Source organism: Caretta caretta, chromosome 3 (assembly GCF_965140235.1).
Source record: "Caretta caretta isolate rCarCar2 chromosome 3, rCarCar1.hap1, whole genome shotgun sequence".
NCBI lineage: Eukaryota > Metazoa > Chordata > Testudines > Cheloniidae > Caretta > Caretta caretta.
This window is the reverse complement of record NC_134208.1, coordinates 92256539-92273226: the sequence shown is the minus strand read 5'-3', so window position 1 is coordinate 92273226 and position 16688 is coordinate 92256539. Positions and strand designations below refer to the sequence as shown.

General features: G+C 42.1%; 1 protein-coding gene across 10 annotated transcripts in view; it reads left to right on the top strand.

The window, feature by feature from the left end:
* The window catches only part of FAM184A (family with sequence similarity 184 member A), a 171121-nt gene that overhangs the window by 71197 nt on the left and 83236 nt on the right, over positions 1-16688 (top strand). For all 10 annotated transcript variants that reach the window (XR_007355835.2, XM_048844683.2, XM_048844687.2 and 7 more), the window contains exons 3-5: positions 1650-1785; positions 10445-10626; positions 11673-11870. Coding sequence is in view for 9 of the 10 variants with exons in the window: in XM_048844683.2 (XP_048700640.2) it covers positions 1650-1785; positions 10445-10626; positions 11673-11870 (516 nt within the window). In the remaining variant the exon portion in view is untranslated. The remainder of the gene's footprint in view (positions 1-1649; positions 1786-10444; positions 10627-11672; positions 11871-16688) is intronic.

The window sequence follows — 16688 nt, the reverse complement described above, 5'->3', positions numbered from 1 at the left end:
TCCCTACACCTGTATCTGTAAAAAAGTATTATGGACATCCATACCATCTGCATCCTTGTACCCATCTCCCGACTGACTACAGCTTATTAATTTCTCACATGTTGAATACATATAGTGACCATCACTTGAAGAAGAAATGGAGGTTACTTACCAGGACCTGGAGGTTCTTTGGGATGTGTGGTCCTTTTCTGTATTCTGCTACCAGCCCTCTGTCCCCTCAGCTATGGATCATGCCTGGGTTCATGGTAGAAGAAGGAACTGGAGAAACATCAGTCCTCACTGCCCACTATATCCTCAGTTCAGAGCATGAGAACAACTGCAAATATGAGGACAAACAGACACTGCTTACTAAAAATCTCTAAGCTCAAGTGCATGATATGCATGCATACTCACGTGTGGAATACAGGTAGAGACACCATATTCCAAAGAACTTCCAGTCACAGGTGAGTAACCTCCATTTAAGTAACTTGAGTTCTTCAAGATCTGTGTCCCTAAGGGTGCTCCAATACCTTCCCTCCTACCCTTCTGCGTTGGAGTGTTTTGCTGGACTTTCATGGTTGAGAAGGAACTGGACTGGCAGTAGGTCGGCCCCTCTCTATATACCGTCGTACCACAGCACAAGAATGTTTAGGGTGCAGGCATGGACCTGTGGATGCAGCTGACAAAAATCTCTGATCACAGGCATGCACACATGCTGATGTGGAGCACCCGTAATGGGTCACATCTCGGAGAACTCAAGTTACTGTGTAAGGTAAGTAGCCTCTCCATATGGGACCATGCATTTAAAGACTGTATCATAATGCTTATGTACGAGTGGGCTGGATTAAGTTTGCACAGGCTCATGAATTCTGGCATTTCCTAACTTCTGAGTGCCTAATTTTGCGACCTTATTAATGTTCTAACAAAGGTTTTTTATATTTATTATGATTATCGTATGAAATATTTATATATATCCACATAGTTACCTGGTATTGGTAAAATGAATATATTTGAACAGTGTAGAGTTTCATCTTGCCTTGTGCTATATGGCTATGTAATGAAAGATCCTCTCATAATTCATATGCAGAAGGGGATAAAGTTATGGTTGTGATGGAAACCATAATTTGTTTCTGTGATTTCCAGTTTCTATTTTAAGATTACATTAACATTGATTTTTATTATTTCCACTGAAAATCTCTTTAGACAAATGTATATGTGGATTTCCTTCCCTCTTCCCCTTAATTTATTTTGGAAATCATTTTTCATGACTGTCAGCTAGCGCGGCTTCAGCCTTGAAAAGGGGAAAATATACATTTTGTATGGATAGTATGTAATGGCTGATTAAATCACACTGATCTTATCTGATTGTGGATCCAAATGTGGATTACAGAGGCAATAATAAAAAACTGTAATCATCCTAACAATATGATTATATATAGGTTTGTTAAATTTGATACAGAGATCAAGTACACTTTATAGAAATAGCAGGCTTGCTTCATAACACTCAATGTTAATATGTGTCATTTTATGTATAAGATCTTGTTTTGTATATGAATAATAAGCCTTATAAGCTGAAATGTCATCTGTATTTATACTTTAAATTCGTGCTTGTTAAATTTAACAGCATTATTATGTAGTGTTAATGAATATTATGTTGTATGTTTCCTTAGGTGCTTCAAAAACAGCTAGATGATGTCAAGGAGGAGGAGATATCATTGTTAAGCAAACACAAGGAGGTGGAAAGTGAGCTAGCAGCTGCTAGGGAACACTTACAGCAGCAGGCCACAGATCTTGTACTCAAAGCCAGTATGTATGTCCATAACTTTGTGTGTAAATGAGCCTCAAATATTAATTCAGGATGATACTATTATTTTTTCTATTTTTAAAATTATGCAGCTCTAGAGTGTCCATGAAGAGTTTTGCATTGTCCCTAAAAAGTTCTGAAAGGCTTTTTTCTTGTTTTAAAAAAAATTAATGTTACTTGTATTGTATTTAGATTTATATTTGCTTTACAAGCTGTCATACTATTTTTAAATGCATTTTGAAAGTAATTGACTTTTATTAAGTTGCCTAATTCTTGATAAAGGCAGTTTTTGATTAAAATGTCAGATCATTCTACCTTTTAGGAAAGTGTATTCTGGATTTGTTTGACAATAAAGACAAAAAGTCCCAAGTAGAGGTTCTTCAAGGCTAGGTACAAGCAGGGGAGGTATGTTTATACCTGTCACAGTTTCAGGGTAACTTCACCTATTTTCCCCCCACACACCCTCTCACCTCATGATCCACTCCAGGTGTGCCCAGTCAGGTCTCAGGTGTCCAAACATCACTTGTCTCTGGTGGGGACCACTGCCCCACTCATTTCCTCTCCAGGGGTTTTAAGGCTGCACACCACCCTGCCTTACTCTGCAATATCCCCAGCAAGCCAGTCTGCCTAACAGCTGGTGCCTGTGCCTTGCTTTCTCTGAAGTTTAAGAACAGAGTATTGCCAGCAATTACAAGTTACCACACAGCTCTTTCTAAGCAAGCTCATTTATTCTTAAGGTAAAACCATCACAGGGAAAACATACTAAAAACATAATTTAAATACACACTAAACATATGGGGAGGCACCCACCAGTCTTATAGGGCTCTAATAGCCCAAAGTCTTTCCAACCTTTCCACAAGGTTTGGGCCCCCCCCTTGGACAGAATATCCTTACTCTTTGCTGGATTAGAAAGAAGGCCTTGAGTCAGTTTAAACCCAGTCTTTTTATGTCAAAAGTCCTTTCTGTGTCTGTAGGTCTCTGAAAAACCCAGTTTGAGTCAGTATATACATACCTCCCCTAGGGGTGGTATCTCTCTGTTTACAACCTAAGTGATTCACCTTACTTACCCCCTACTAGTTTTGGTTCCTGGAGGGAGCTATGGTGACCCTTCCCCCCTGGAGTTGCATACAATTCCTGGCCCACAGTGATATATAAACATAATATGGCATGGTCCTCAAAGATACTGCATTGGGTTGCAATATTTGTCACAATATCATTAGTGAAAACGATTGTGGAATTGTGAGAGTGGCCAGAGGCAAACCCTGTTCTGCCTAGAGTCATGTCTAGGTTATTTGGACTCTTTTTTTGATCTTGCTGAAAGCTGATTGGCGAGGAAATCTTAACTTCCAGCAGTGGTCATTGTCACCTTTGAGGACCTATATAGCAGAACTGGAAGCTGGGTATTCAACTTAAAATCTTGAGGAGAGCTGTTCCATAGGATTGTCTGGCTTTCATCTTTCTCTGTGATGCCAATATTGAGTTGGCCTCCCTCTCCTGCTATCTCCTGACCCACAATCTGATCAGTAGATTGGCTTTGAAGCTGAGAACCAGAGTTTGAATCCAAGAAGTGTCTCATTGACACTCTCATTAAAGGAAAAGAGATTCTTTTAGGTAACACTCTTGAACAGGCACTCTAAGATCTCAAGAACTAAAATAACACTGTATCATTGTTTAGGAAGCCTAGTTCATGCTATGCTTTCTCCTACTGTCACAAAGATTACTACTCTTTCAAAGGTCCTCTTAAAAATATCTCCTTTCCTCTCTAAAATATAGAGCTATTGTGGCCCTAGAGCATCCTGAAACCGGCAAAAGCTGGTATATGCTACCAAATATATCAAATAAAGCTTTTGATGCCAGATGTACGAGTACATGACAGATGTGGGTGACGACATCTGAGTGATGGGCTTCTCCATTTTTGTTACCTCTGAGGAACATCATGAATGACCAGTGGGTATTGCCTCTTATTTCTTCAGAGCAGAAGTTACTAAACACTTTCATAGCCTGAGCTGTCTTCAGGCTGTTCTAATCTGCTCCAGCTGGCAATACTTCTAGCTGAGGATAGCAGGAGCACAACATCTTGTTGCCATTCTTCTTCCCCATCTCGTCCCCAAACTCCTTGTGTCCAGGGCTGTGCTGGCTCTGTGCCCGCTGGGCTTTCTCATGGGCTGGCAGAATCCTTTGCATTGCAGTACTGATGCAAAGGGACCAGAATGGGACAAATTATCTGCTTCAGAGTTCTGAGAAGGTGAAATAGTGCTGTGAACAGAGCTGGGTGCCAAAATTCTAAACTACCAAGTGATCTGAGTCAAAGGGCAATGTAGGAGCAGTCCATTAACTCCACATTCAGAAAACACTTCAAAGAACTTTAATTTTCTTTTAGGAAACAAAATGTCCTTAATGAATTTTAAGGACATGTATCAGTGTTATTGCTCTGTATATTTAATATCTTCATATAGCATCTGAAGGGTTGATCATTGCTGTGGATTTAATGAACTCAGTAACATATTTAACTGTATATTTGAATACATTCAAACTCCAAAGGGTGTAGTGGGCATTCTTCTTTGAATGGCTTCTGCACATTCTTACTTATGGTTGTGTCAACAGTGTAGCTCTGACGGTGGATAAGTCTGCCTGAGCGCACTCTTACACCTCTTGCCCTTCCTCCACTGTTCCTGGACATTGAGGGTGAGGCTGTAAAAAGGGGCGTGGTGCTCCAGCCACCTCAGTTTCTTCCAACATCCCTTACAGATGTACCAGGAACTTCGTCAGGTCAGTCTGATATGGAATCATCGACTTTTCAGTCTCAGTGCCTTAGCTAGGTCTCAGTTAGTATAAGATTTAGCTTTTAAATTTAATTTCTTTTTAGTCAGTTGTAGTGCTCCAACAGAGGTGTGCACAACTGATGGCAGATCCAAAAGGAAAAAAGCCAGGATTTACGAGGTGTGCCTCTGGCCCTGTTTACAGCATCAGACACCCATGTTTGGTGTCTGGCTTGTTTGGGGGAAGGTCTTGCTTCATCTTGCTGTGCCATTTGTACCACTTTCACCCCAAGAGCTCACAAGGAATGAAAAAAAACAGTTCCAAGTCTGTAGGATTCGTGAGTACTGATAGGCCTACTTCATCCCCAGCTCCTTTGGGGACTTAAAAGCAGCATAAGATCCTGTCCAAGGCATTTTGCTACCGGAGTCAAATCTAAAATCATGTTACCAAGGAATCCACCGTCGTCAGATTTGATGGTGCAACAAAGCAGGGTCCCTGCTGGTGTCAGCCTCTGTTAGCAGAGCCACACCTCAGGAATGCAGTCCTTCAGATCTGTCATCTTCAGTCCCTAGCCAGGAGGCGACAGACCTTGCAGCTATCTGTCTGTCTGCTGGCAGAGTCTGTCTGCACACTGGAACCCCTTGGCTCTCATGGCCTCTGTTCCAAGATCACCTTTGGAACACAGGCCAAAACCAAAGGCTCATGGTGATTATGAATCCCAAAGCATCATACCCCAATTTCATGAGGGTGGCGGTTCCAAAAAATATTACTGGAGACACCTCAGACTCCTCATTACCATCCACTTTCACTATTACAATTGTGGTCCAAGTACATAAACCAGACCTGCAGTCAGAACCATACTCTGATCCAAAGGCCTCCCCTATTTAGGGATCCTTTTTTTTTGGGGGGGGGGGGGAAGATAAGGGAATTAAAAGAAGAATTGAAGACTCTGATACCCTTACTCCCTCGTCTTCACTCAGAAAGAAAAGAAACACCCCCGCTCAGTTACAGATTTCCCCTCAGATTTGGCTCCCTCCACTCTCACACACATACACACATACTCTCTCTCTCTCTCTCTCCAGGTTCCCCAGGGAACTGACCTTCACTATTTTCTATACTGTACTTACCAAGGCCAGTACTGTCTCTAGTTTGAGCTACATCAGATCCACATTTGGATCCACAATCAGATAATGATTAAGGCTAAGATAGACCTGTTAATTTGCCACCTCCTCTCCTTCCTGGGAGGGTGGATCACATACACTAGAAAACATTATACTGACATCATATACAGATCATTTAGACAAAGGGAACACCTTTACACTACATGGTATTATGATAGTCTGACACTGAATACTAAAAATAATGTTATATACCTCCCTTGGTTAGATGACTTTACTACTCTTCAACTTCCTTACTGGCATTTTGGATCCAACTCATCCAGCTCTGTCTACATTGCCACTTTAGAGAGACCCTTCTCCCATGTTAGTCCCTGACATGTTAGAATACGAAACAGGAGGTTCCACTGAATTCCAGGATGCCAGCATGGAACCAGACAATCAGATATCTCCTGATGATAGTATTTGTATGTGTGTTGAGGTGGGGGAGGGAATCTCCTCATCTTCTTCATCAGAAAATGCTATTCATTTCCATGAAATGCTAGAAAGAATAGGTACAATACTGAAGATATAATCTTTCACAGTGGAAGAAACCTTTCATCCTGTATTCAATACTTTGGGATCTCCTTCCAACAATAAAATCACTCTCCTATGTTGGAAGGTTTATTGCAGCTGGTCAAGAGAATATAATCACATCCTGAAATGGGTCAAGCTATGTTTTTAAAAAGTGTTGGACAAGTGTTATCAACTATCATATGAAGGGTTTTCACTCTTCCACACACATCCAGCTCTTAATTCACTGGTTGTTGCCGTAGCTGTCCAAAGAACAAAAGGAGGATAGGTACACACAATCCTGTCAGAAAGAAAAGGGAAATAGCTTAACAACTTAGTCAGAAAGGTCTTCTCATCTATTTCACTTGGCATTAGGTTTTCTAATTATCAAGTTAGAATGTCCATCTTCTCTCCAAGGTGGTACTTGTTCCTGGCCAATTTTGCCAGATCCCTTCCTAAAGACCAGAAGAAGCTGGAAAAGCCATGAAAATCACTCTCCTGTGTTGGAAGGTTTATTGCAGGTGTCCTCATTTGACTTCTGTGATGCAGCAGCTTGAGCAGCGGCTTCAGCAATAGCATTAAGGTGATATTCATGACTGAGATCATCTGGCCTTGCATGAGAGATGAGAACATGTGTGGAAGACCTTCCATTGTGGGAGATGGTCTGTTTGTTCAAGAATGGATGAAATCCTAGAAAAGCTGAAGCGTACTAAGTTCAACAACTAGTATAGAGGGGTCTATCAGCCATTCAGAAGACGTTTTGATGTTCCTGCCTTTAGATATCATAAACCCAGAATATTCGTCTTCCACATTATCCTACTTCACGCAGAGATGGCAGTACAAGCAATCATCCTCTTAGCAATGGCTACAGAGGAGGAAAATTGTTAAATTTCATACAAAGGGCAAATCAACAGTTTCCTTGTCTTCCACACTAGGGCTTAGACCTCATGTTTGCTGAGACACCCAAGAGCATCAGATCAACCTTGATCCATCCATGTTCCTCTCCTCTATTTGGAAAAAAAGACTTTCCCCACTCCTTCAACATCGGGCATGCCTTCACAACAGACAGCTGGATCCTGAAATTATACAGAAAATTTATTCTGTTCAGTTCAACACAATACATCCCCCCCCCCAGTCCTCTTGTCCCTTCTCTCTTCAGGGACCTTTTCATGAGAGTCTGTTAGGAGCAGAAATCCAGTCTCTAATGTAAGCAAGGAACCATGCAGAAGAATTCAAGGGAATTCCATGGAAAGGGTTTCTAGGCCAGATACTTTCCGATCCCAAAGAAAGATGGAAACCTTCTGCCTATTTTAGATCTGTGAAAATTCAATCAATTAATTAGGGAGTTCAAATTCTTTGTGTTAACCCTGGCATCAGTTATGTCCTCCTTATCCACCCAAGATTGGCTTGAATCTTTCGGTTTTTAAGAAGTGTATTTTAGAATTATCAGACCTTCACATTACAAATATCTTCATTTCATCATACGAGAGGACCGCTTCCACTACAGAATCCTCCTTTTCCCCTGCTCAGGTGCATGTGAGTAGTCACAAAGTGTCTGTCTGCAGCAGCAGCACATCTAAGGTGACAGAGCATCCACATTTATTTCTATGTAGATGATTGGTTCATCAGTGGGGAGGACCTTTCAACAGTTACGGTACAGACATGATCCCTCTTCAAAAACTGAGGCTCAGAATAAGCTGAAAAAAATCACAACACCTGTATAGTCAGTCCAGTTTATTGGGGAATTCTGGATTCTTGAAAAGCCATAGTCTTCCATCCAGAAAGAAGATTTATGAAAATCTTGATGGCAACAAAGACTCCACAAGAAGCCCTGTCAGTGAAGTATCCGCCTCAAGATGAGAACTGGCTAGCAAAGAATTATCTTCCAAATTTGGACAGCATGTTCTCCAAACTGACCATTCGGAAGGAGGTACTGTCATCCTTCAGTTGGTCAATTCAGCATCATAGTGTTTTGGAAGGAGTAACATTCAGCCCCCCAGCTTTGTTGACTATGATTGCCTCATACGTTTCATATTTGGGATGGGGAGCTCCCTTGTACAACCTAACAGTCCATGGACATCCGAACCACTGGAAAAGGACTCTGCAAATGCTAAAATTAAGAGCATTCCATTTGGATTTCAAATCCTTTCTCCTCATCTGCAAAGCAAAGTCATCCATGTATCAACAGACACAGCAGCCGTGTTCTGTGTGAGCAAACAAGGGGCCCACTCCAGGCAACTGTGCAGAGAAACAGTGGCACTGTGCGACTGGTGCATCCAGCACCATATCTACCATATAGCCCTACATCTCATGGGCAAAGTCAACAGGATTGCAGACCAGTTGAGCAGAGACAGGCGTGAACAGTACAAATGGTCACAAAATCTTAGTAGTAGATGAGAGATTCTGTCTTTGGAGCTATCCAGACATATACTTATTTGCAAGCAGATGCAATTCATAATGCCCAAGGTTTTGTTCAAGAACTGGAGTAGAAATCCAATCCATATCAGATGCATTTCTGCTTGACTGGGAAATAGGTCTCCTTTATACCCTTTCCCCCATTTATTCTCTCTCAAAGAGTCATAAGAAAAATAAGACAGAAAAAGCAAGAATAACCTTGATTGCCACAGCACAGGTGAGACAACCAGCGTTTCCAGATCTTTTTCTTCTGTTCAGAGGGAACTATCGGTCTCTTCCACTAACCACAGATCTACTGACCCAGCAGAACAGATGTATTTACCAGCTGGACCCCAGTCTCTGCACTTGACAGCATGGACCATAGGATTGTGACAGACCTAGAAAAGTCCCACTCTCTTGAACTTTCTCGTGTCCTGATAAATTCCAGAAAACAGTCAACTCTCAGATGCTATGTTTTCAAATGCAAAATATTTTTAATCTGGCCCAATACTAACAACATGGTTTCAGAAACATCTTCTGAGTACTCCGTACCAGAATACCTACTTCTTTTAAAGTGATTAGAACTCTTTCTATATCATTCTTGAAAGTCCACTTAACACACATTTCTGCACACCATGCATTTATTGATAATAAGACTAAATTCACACATGACAGAGTCCAGAGGTTCACGAAAGGAACAGTAAACATTTTCCTCCAGTAAAGAGCTAACTCTGACTTGGGATCTTAACCTAGTACCTACTCAGTCATGAAACTGCCTTGAGCCAATGGGGTCACTTAGTTCTCCTTTCAATCAAAACAGCCTTCATTACAGCAAGCGCATCTGCTAGAATTGTAAGCAAGTTACAGATCCTCATGGCTGACCCACCATTCACTGTATTTCACAGGGAAAAAATCCTCCATCTGCATCCTAAATTCCTTCCCAAAGTTGTAATAGATTTTAACCTGACTCAGATCAATAACTTAGCAGTATTCTTTTTTAGACCTCATTCTCATTCAGATGAGGCAAAGCTTCATGCCTTAATTGCCAAGAAGTCACCAAAAGTTTTTATTTCATTTAGGGATGCTAATAATAAAGAAAACATAATTGCATGTCAACATTTGTCTAAATGGATTAGGTTTTGTACAGAGGAAAGCTGTTTTGTATAGTGGAAAGCTACAAAAAAGCTCTGCCCCTCTTCCAAGGGAAAATATGGTTTCCATGGCATGCCTCAAGCTTATCCTGATTTTAGAAACATGAAGAGCTACAACCTGGAGCTCTATTCACACTTTCACAAAGCACTACTCACTAGATCTAGCATTCTGGTCAGATGTTCAGTTTGGTAATGCAGTACTACAATCATTATTCAATTAGGACTGTGCATCTCAACTTACAGAGATTGTGGTACTGCTTATCTAACTATCCCATGAGTAGGAATGTGCTGAGGCCATTTGAAAAAGAAATGAAAGTTATTCACCAATCACCAGAATTATTTGAGATGGACTCGGCACATACATACTTTCCTCTTCCTCCTCACTTTCTTCTTCGGAGTGCTAATTTAAACTTTGAACCTTGAAGAGGCAGTGGAAGGAACTAAGGCAACAAGATTATCATGCCCCCTTTTTATACCCTTGCCCTCCAAACATTTAGGAACAGTGAGGAAGGAAAAGGAGGTGGGATGACAGCATTCCTGTGGGAACTGCTGCAAGAAGTTTCCACTGTCAGAACTGCATCACTGGACATCACTTGGGTGGGAATGTGCAGAGTCCATTTGTAGGAATTTGGGTTACAGGTGAATAATCTTCATATCTGAGATTTTAAATGGTTGTTTTCTTTTTGTAGGTCACATAGGAATTCTTCAAGCTACACAGATGACACAGGAAGTTACAATAAGAGATTTGGAATCAGAAAAATCTAGATTAAAAGAGAAACTATCTCAGCTGGAAGAGGAAAGAAATCTATTGCAGAGCAAAACACAAAGTCTGGATGAAAGACAAAGGCAGCAGATTCTGGCACTGGAAAAGGTAAAACAACAAAACCAGTTCTTTTTATTTTAGAACAACAAAATAGAAGCCTTACAATTCTAACTGGAAATATTAATGAATTCTGAAATATCCTAACTCTTTTAAAAGACTGGAGTGACTAACTGACTGGAGCAGTGATAGCACATTACACTGCCCTGTGAGGCACATATGGTACTGCCAACTTTTAAAGTTACTAATGTCGATCATGTGCATTGCAGAGTTGAAGGTGATAGTTTCAGCTGAGATAAAGACAGAGAGGAGGCAGGTGCAATGTTATCCAAACTGATTTCTGGCATCTGTTGTGCTGCTTGATTCTTGAAGCAGATTGCCAGTAATCTTCCTGTGTGTCTCATCTCCCATTGTGCCTCCGTGAGGTGGGAATGGGATTGAGGTCAAGGAAAAATTGAAAATCAGTAAGCCTTGAGAATGTACATGACATGGCAAATATAGCAAACTAAAACTTGAGCTAATGTATAATGGTTCTTTAATTGTTTCTTTCTGTTCCCACCAGTTAAGGTCATGATGATGATGATATAGGTTACATATAAAGTAATGGAGTAGAGAAATACATACTGGTTTAAACTGTTATGTTGTTTGAACAACCTTCCTTCTGACTTTTGTCCTGAGAGGGCATCATAATAATGAATTTCCTCCTTGCCTCACTACACACCAGCACGGGTTCAAAACTAAAATAAGAAAGAAGGGCTAGTTTCCAAAACCATGTTTGTAGCTCAGAGAATAAAGAATTGGAAATTGCCTGTAGATGTGAAATTTGTCTGCTGTTCCTTTACAAGATAAAATAGAGCAAAAAAAAGACAATAGATTTTAACTTCTTATACTTAGTCTATAATTAAATACCTTTTTGAGTATAGTTTAAAGATCTGGTTTAAGGGTATTTATTCTGTGCTACATATATATGAAGTATAATTGTTTTCGAGTATTTGTGTAAAACTTCTAGTTTTTCCTTTTTTTCTTTTTCTCCTTACTGAAATAGACAAACACTTAAGAATAGGTGATTTGGAATTTTTTTTGTCTGGCTTTTACAGAAGGTAAATGAAGCAAGGGAAACACAACGAGAGTATTATGAGAAAGAGCTGATAAAGCTGCAAACCAGATTGGAAGGGGAAGCTGCACAGTTAAATGAGGCTCATTCTAAGACCTTGGAAGAATTGGCATGGAAACATCACACTGCGATTGAGGCTGCACACAGCAATGCTACCAAGGAAAAGAAAAAGCTGCAGCTGGTAAGTTAGGAAGAAAACAAACCAAGTTCCAAGTAAGAAAGGGTGTTTAGCCAAACTATGATAAAATGGTGTATGCATATGTATAGCATGTATTAATTCCCTTATTTCATTAATTTCATTTTTAATCCCTAATTCTCCTAAGAGAGCTTGACTCTGGTACATCTGCATTTGTAAAGAATAACAAAGGGAATTATAGTGCTTTGGGGTCCTTTTATATACAACCATGCACACTGCAATTCCTAAATGAAATATGGACAAGTTGAAGGTGATATAGCAGTCCTAGTTGCATTAGCTGACTTGCTTATTGATTTAAATACACGTATACAGCAAAGCCATAGTTGCACCTTTTATGGTTAGGAAAAATAGTATATTAAAGATTACTCTACTCTTCAAACTTTTGTGGAAAAGTGAACGTACTTTTGACAAGATGCAGGAGCAATCTGTGTTGCCCATTGAACACATAGTTAATTTCAGGATAGCTTCCCCATGTCCTTGCACAGGTGCTTGGGGAAAGAACTATGGGCCTAATCCATAAATCAGTGAAGTCACTGAGTCTTTCCATATCCTCAGTGAGATGAGGATCTAGCTGTTTAGTAGGAGCTGCAAGGCACACAGTGGAAGGAAAATGCCTTTGGTAGAGCTCCAGATCTAGAGTTGTAGGGCTGGGTTGAACTTCAAGGTAAAGAGTTTTTGCTGCTGCGTTATTGCTTTGTTAAAATATATTTCTTTGTTATGAACACTAACACTTAAGGAGAATAATTTCTCACTGAAACTGTTTTCCTTTTGTATTGAGTATTTCCAATATTTTTCAATGCCTACCTGTTCTGTAATTGTCTATGGATTTGGCCAATTAAAATATTTGTAGGCCTTATAGGTGGATTATTATTGTAGATTTTCTCAACTGTGCTTTGCTCCCGTCTACTTTCAGTGTTTTATTGTACTTGTTTTGTTTGTTTTTTGGTCTTATAAATTATTTTAGTTTTGATTTTGGAAGGTGTGCAGAATACACGGTGGTTCTTAAAATATTTTCACCAAGTCATTATATTGGCATAGAAAAGACCTTTATTTGTTAGCATGCAGTTGTTGACGGGGGAAGGTGGATTTGACTCCCTGGGAATAGAGAAATGTTAATGAGCTATGGAGCCTTTAAGCTGTAGGTTGCCAGTGGGAATCCAACAAAGATAGGTTGTTGCTGAAAGTTGTAGACCTCTAATGGTTGTTTAGTGGCCGTTGTGAAATGAGAGAGACAGGGTAGCTGAGGCAATATCTTTTATTGGACCAGCTTCTGTTGGTGGAAGGTACAAGCTTTCAAGCTTCGCGGAGCTCTTCTTCTGGTCTGGGGAAGGTAACCACAGTGTCTACACAAAATGCAAGTTGGGAGAGATAGTTAAGCATAAGGAGTTGAGACATGCTGTAGGAGACCATTTAAAATGAAGTGGGCAACTAGGGGTTAAAAATTGTTGTAATGAGTCATAAAAATAGTCTCTCTGAGTCCATGGTTTTCAGTGTCTAGCAGAGTTATGAATTTAAGTTCCTAGGCTTGCCTTTTGAAGGTGTTGAGCAGGTTTCCTTTGAGGATGAGGAAGGAGAGGTCAGCTATGGAGTGATTGCTTTGTGAAAAGTGTACACCACGGGTCGGCAACCTTTCAGAAGTGGTGTGCTGAATCTTCATTTATTCCCTCTAATTTAAGCTTTTGCATGCCAGTAATACATTTTAACGTTTTTTAGACGGTCTCTCTCTATAAGTCTATATATTATGTAACTAAACTATTGTCGTATGTAAAGTAAACAAGATTTCAAAATGTTTAAGAAGCTTCATTTAAAATTAAATTAAAATGCTGATCTTACACCGCTGGCCCACTCAGCCCGCTGCCAGCCTGGGGTCCCATTCACCTCGGCCGGCAGCAGGCTGAGCGGGGTCTGCGGCCAGGACCCCAGCTGGCAAGGATCTGGCAGCCAGAACCCCAGACTGGCAGTGGGCTGAGCAGCTCAGCCTGCTGCCACTCAGCCCAGTGTCGGTCTGGGGTTCAGTCCGCCGGCTCCTGCCAGCCAGGGTCCCGGCTGCCAGCCCCTCTCAGCCCGCTGCCAGTCTGGGATCCCGGCCCTGCCCACATAGAGTGGGTACCTACCTTCTCCCTCATTCTAGCCCATTCTTTTCCTCTGTCTCTGCCCTGAGCTGAGGGTGGGAGGTGCACTGAGTACAGGGCTGGGGGTGAAGGAGCAGACTGGGGGTTAGGGTGCAGGGTCTGGCCAGGAGGTTTGCGTGTGGAGTGCTTACCTGGGCAGCTCCCATTTGGTGCAGGTGGGAATGTGGGGGAGGAGGGTGCAGGAGCTCCCGTTTGGTGCTCAGGGTGGGGGTGGGAATGTGGGGGGTGCAGGAGTCAGGGCAGGGGGCTGGGGGCATGTGTGGGGGGTGCTGGAGTCAGGGCTAGGGTTGGGGGGGTGTAGGAGTCAGGGCAGAGGGCTGGGGGTGTGGGCTGGGGTCGTGGGGGTGCTCCCAGCCCTCTGCCCAGAGCGGCTCACGGCAGGGGGCTGGAGGGGATATGCCCCAATTCCACCCCCCGTCCCCAAGGCCCCGTCCCCACTTTTTCTCTGCCTCCTCCCCGGAGCAGTGAGTGCGCTGCGGCTCCGCTTCTCCCTGTCCTGTGCCAGGGCCATCAGATGATAGGCGGCAGGGAGAGGAGGCGGGGCAGGAACGCAGCACGCAGGGGGAAGAGGCGGGGGAGGGGGGAGCTTGCCTGCCTTGCAGCAGCAGCCAGCAGGACCAAGCTTCTTCACCCCTGCCCGGGGGCAGGGGTGGAGAAGAGCAGGCCGGGGCAGGCAGGATTTTTAATGGCACGCTGCTGCCTGCTAGGGTCCCGGCCTGGGTTTGGCAGCGGGCTGAGCGGGGCCGGTGGCTGGGACCCAGCAGGCAGCAGCATGCCATTAAAAATCGGCTCACGTGCCGTCGGTTGCCAACCCCTGGTGTACACCCATGGATGATATGGTGTTTTTGTCTTTTATTGTTTTCTGTGTGAATTCATTTGAGAGCATGATGATTGCCTGGTTTCACCCACACAGTTACCCTTCGGGCGTTGGTTCAACAGAGACACTGGTTTTATGGCTCATTACAACAATTTGTAACACCCTATTACCTGCAAACCCTTAATTGCCCACTTCATTTTAAGTGCTCTCCTATAGCATGTGTAAACTACTTATGCTTACCAGTCTGACCCAACTTTATATTTAGCTTAGATGCTCTGATTACCTTACCCACACCTGAAGAAAAACTCTATGAAGCTCAAAAGCTTGTACTTTCCATCAACAGAAGTTGGTCCATTCCCCACTTACTTTGTCTCTCTCATGAGACCAATTTGGCTACAACAGTGCTACAAACAACTTTGGAATATGAGTTATTGGTCCTGTGTCCGTGTCACAAATGTCCACCCTCATTGTGGGCTGACTTCTTATTAGGGAACCTTTGCAGAGGATAGGGACTGAGTCAGCATAGAGACTGAACTACTGCCTAGTAAATACTACCTGTCTCAAGTCTAACATGAGACAGGAAGTCTTTGCTGGCAGCTTTGCAAAGATATACTCTGCTGTGGCAAGGATAGAGGAAGGAAGACCCTGAGCATACTTTTGTAAAGAAAGTAGGAAGATAGTGAAAGGAAGTAAAAGACAAGAGGAGGAGGGAAAAGGAGTGACAGTAGGGTGAGGGGTGAAATATGTATTGAAAGGTTTATTTTTTTTATTGTAAATTGTATCTTTTAGTATGTTATAGGCAGAGCTGGTAGCACCTGTATTTAATATCACTTGGCACCATTTTCAGTTGCTAATAACGTTGCCAAACTTCAGTCATTAAAGGTGAAGTTTTCCATGCTGGCTGTCTACCTCAGGCTGAATTTTATTTTATTTTTTTGTAAGTATCAGCAAAAAAAAGAAACCAATTCTGAGAATCAGATTGGGAAAAATGTATTGTTGCCCATATGAAAAAAAGTTAACTGTTTTCTTGAAAAGCTCTAGCATCTTTGTGCTTGGGAAGAAGGTCTGGAAAATTGTCAGAGATGTTGCCTTAGTATCAGGGATGTGCCTTTTGTTATTCCAGTGAAAAAATGTCAAATTTAGACAAGTTATCATATATATAAGCCTTTGAAAAATCACAATTGGCACATGTTCAGTAGAGGCTGGCTAGGGTTTTGCATCTAAATTCTTTGGATACTGTCTGCACTGAGCATGCTCCATCTCAGGGATGCTGGACTCTTTGCAATGGCTGCTGCTAGCTTCTATGACCAATGTGATGCTGGGCATCAGAACGGAGAGTGGAAAGACAGTCTCTCCGGTGCTCTCAATACCACTTCCCCTCCTCCTCTCTTCCCCCCCAGCAGTTTGGAACAAAAAAATCTGAATTAGCTGCACAGGGGACAAGAACTGAACTAGAATGATGGAGTAGGCTTGGGACAAGGAGCTGGGGGAATTGGGAGATGGGGACTGAAACTAGCTGGGAAAAGAGTCTGGGAGGCGAGGAGGGGACAGAGACTGGGATTGAGAGCCCAGATCGGAGGAAAGATTGGGACTTGGAGAGGACATCTCAAATTGGGCATGCAAAATTCGTGGACACTTCTGACTTTAATGTTACTGTGTCTTAGTTCCCCATCTATAAAATGAGCCTGTCTCCCCATCACCTCACTGGGGTGCTGTGAAAATATATAAATTAATTTTTGTGAACCTCTGAGATACTATAATGATGAGCAGTATAGAAAAGACCATAAGGAAATTAATAGTTCAAAACTTCAGAGCAGGGTTTGAATAGTGTGACTAAATAAAACCTGGGGCTAC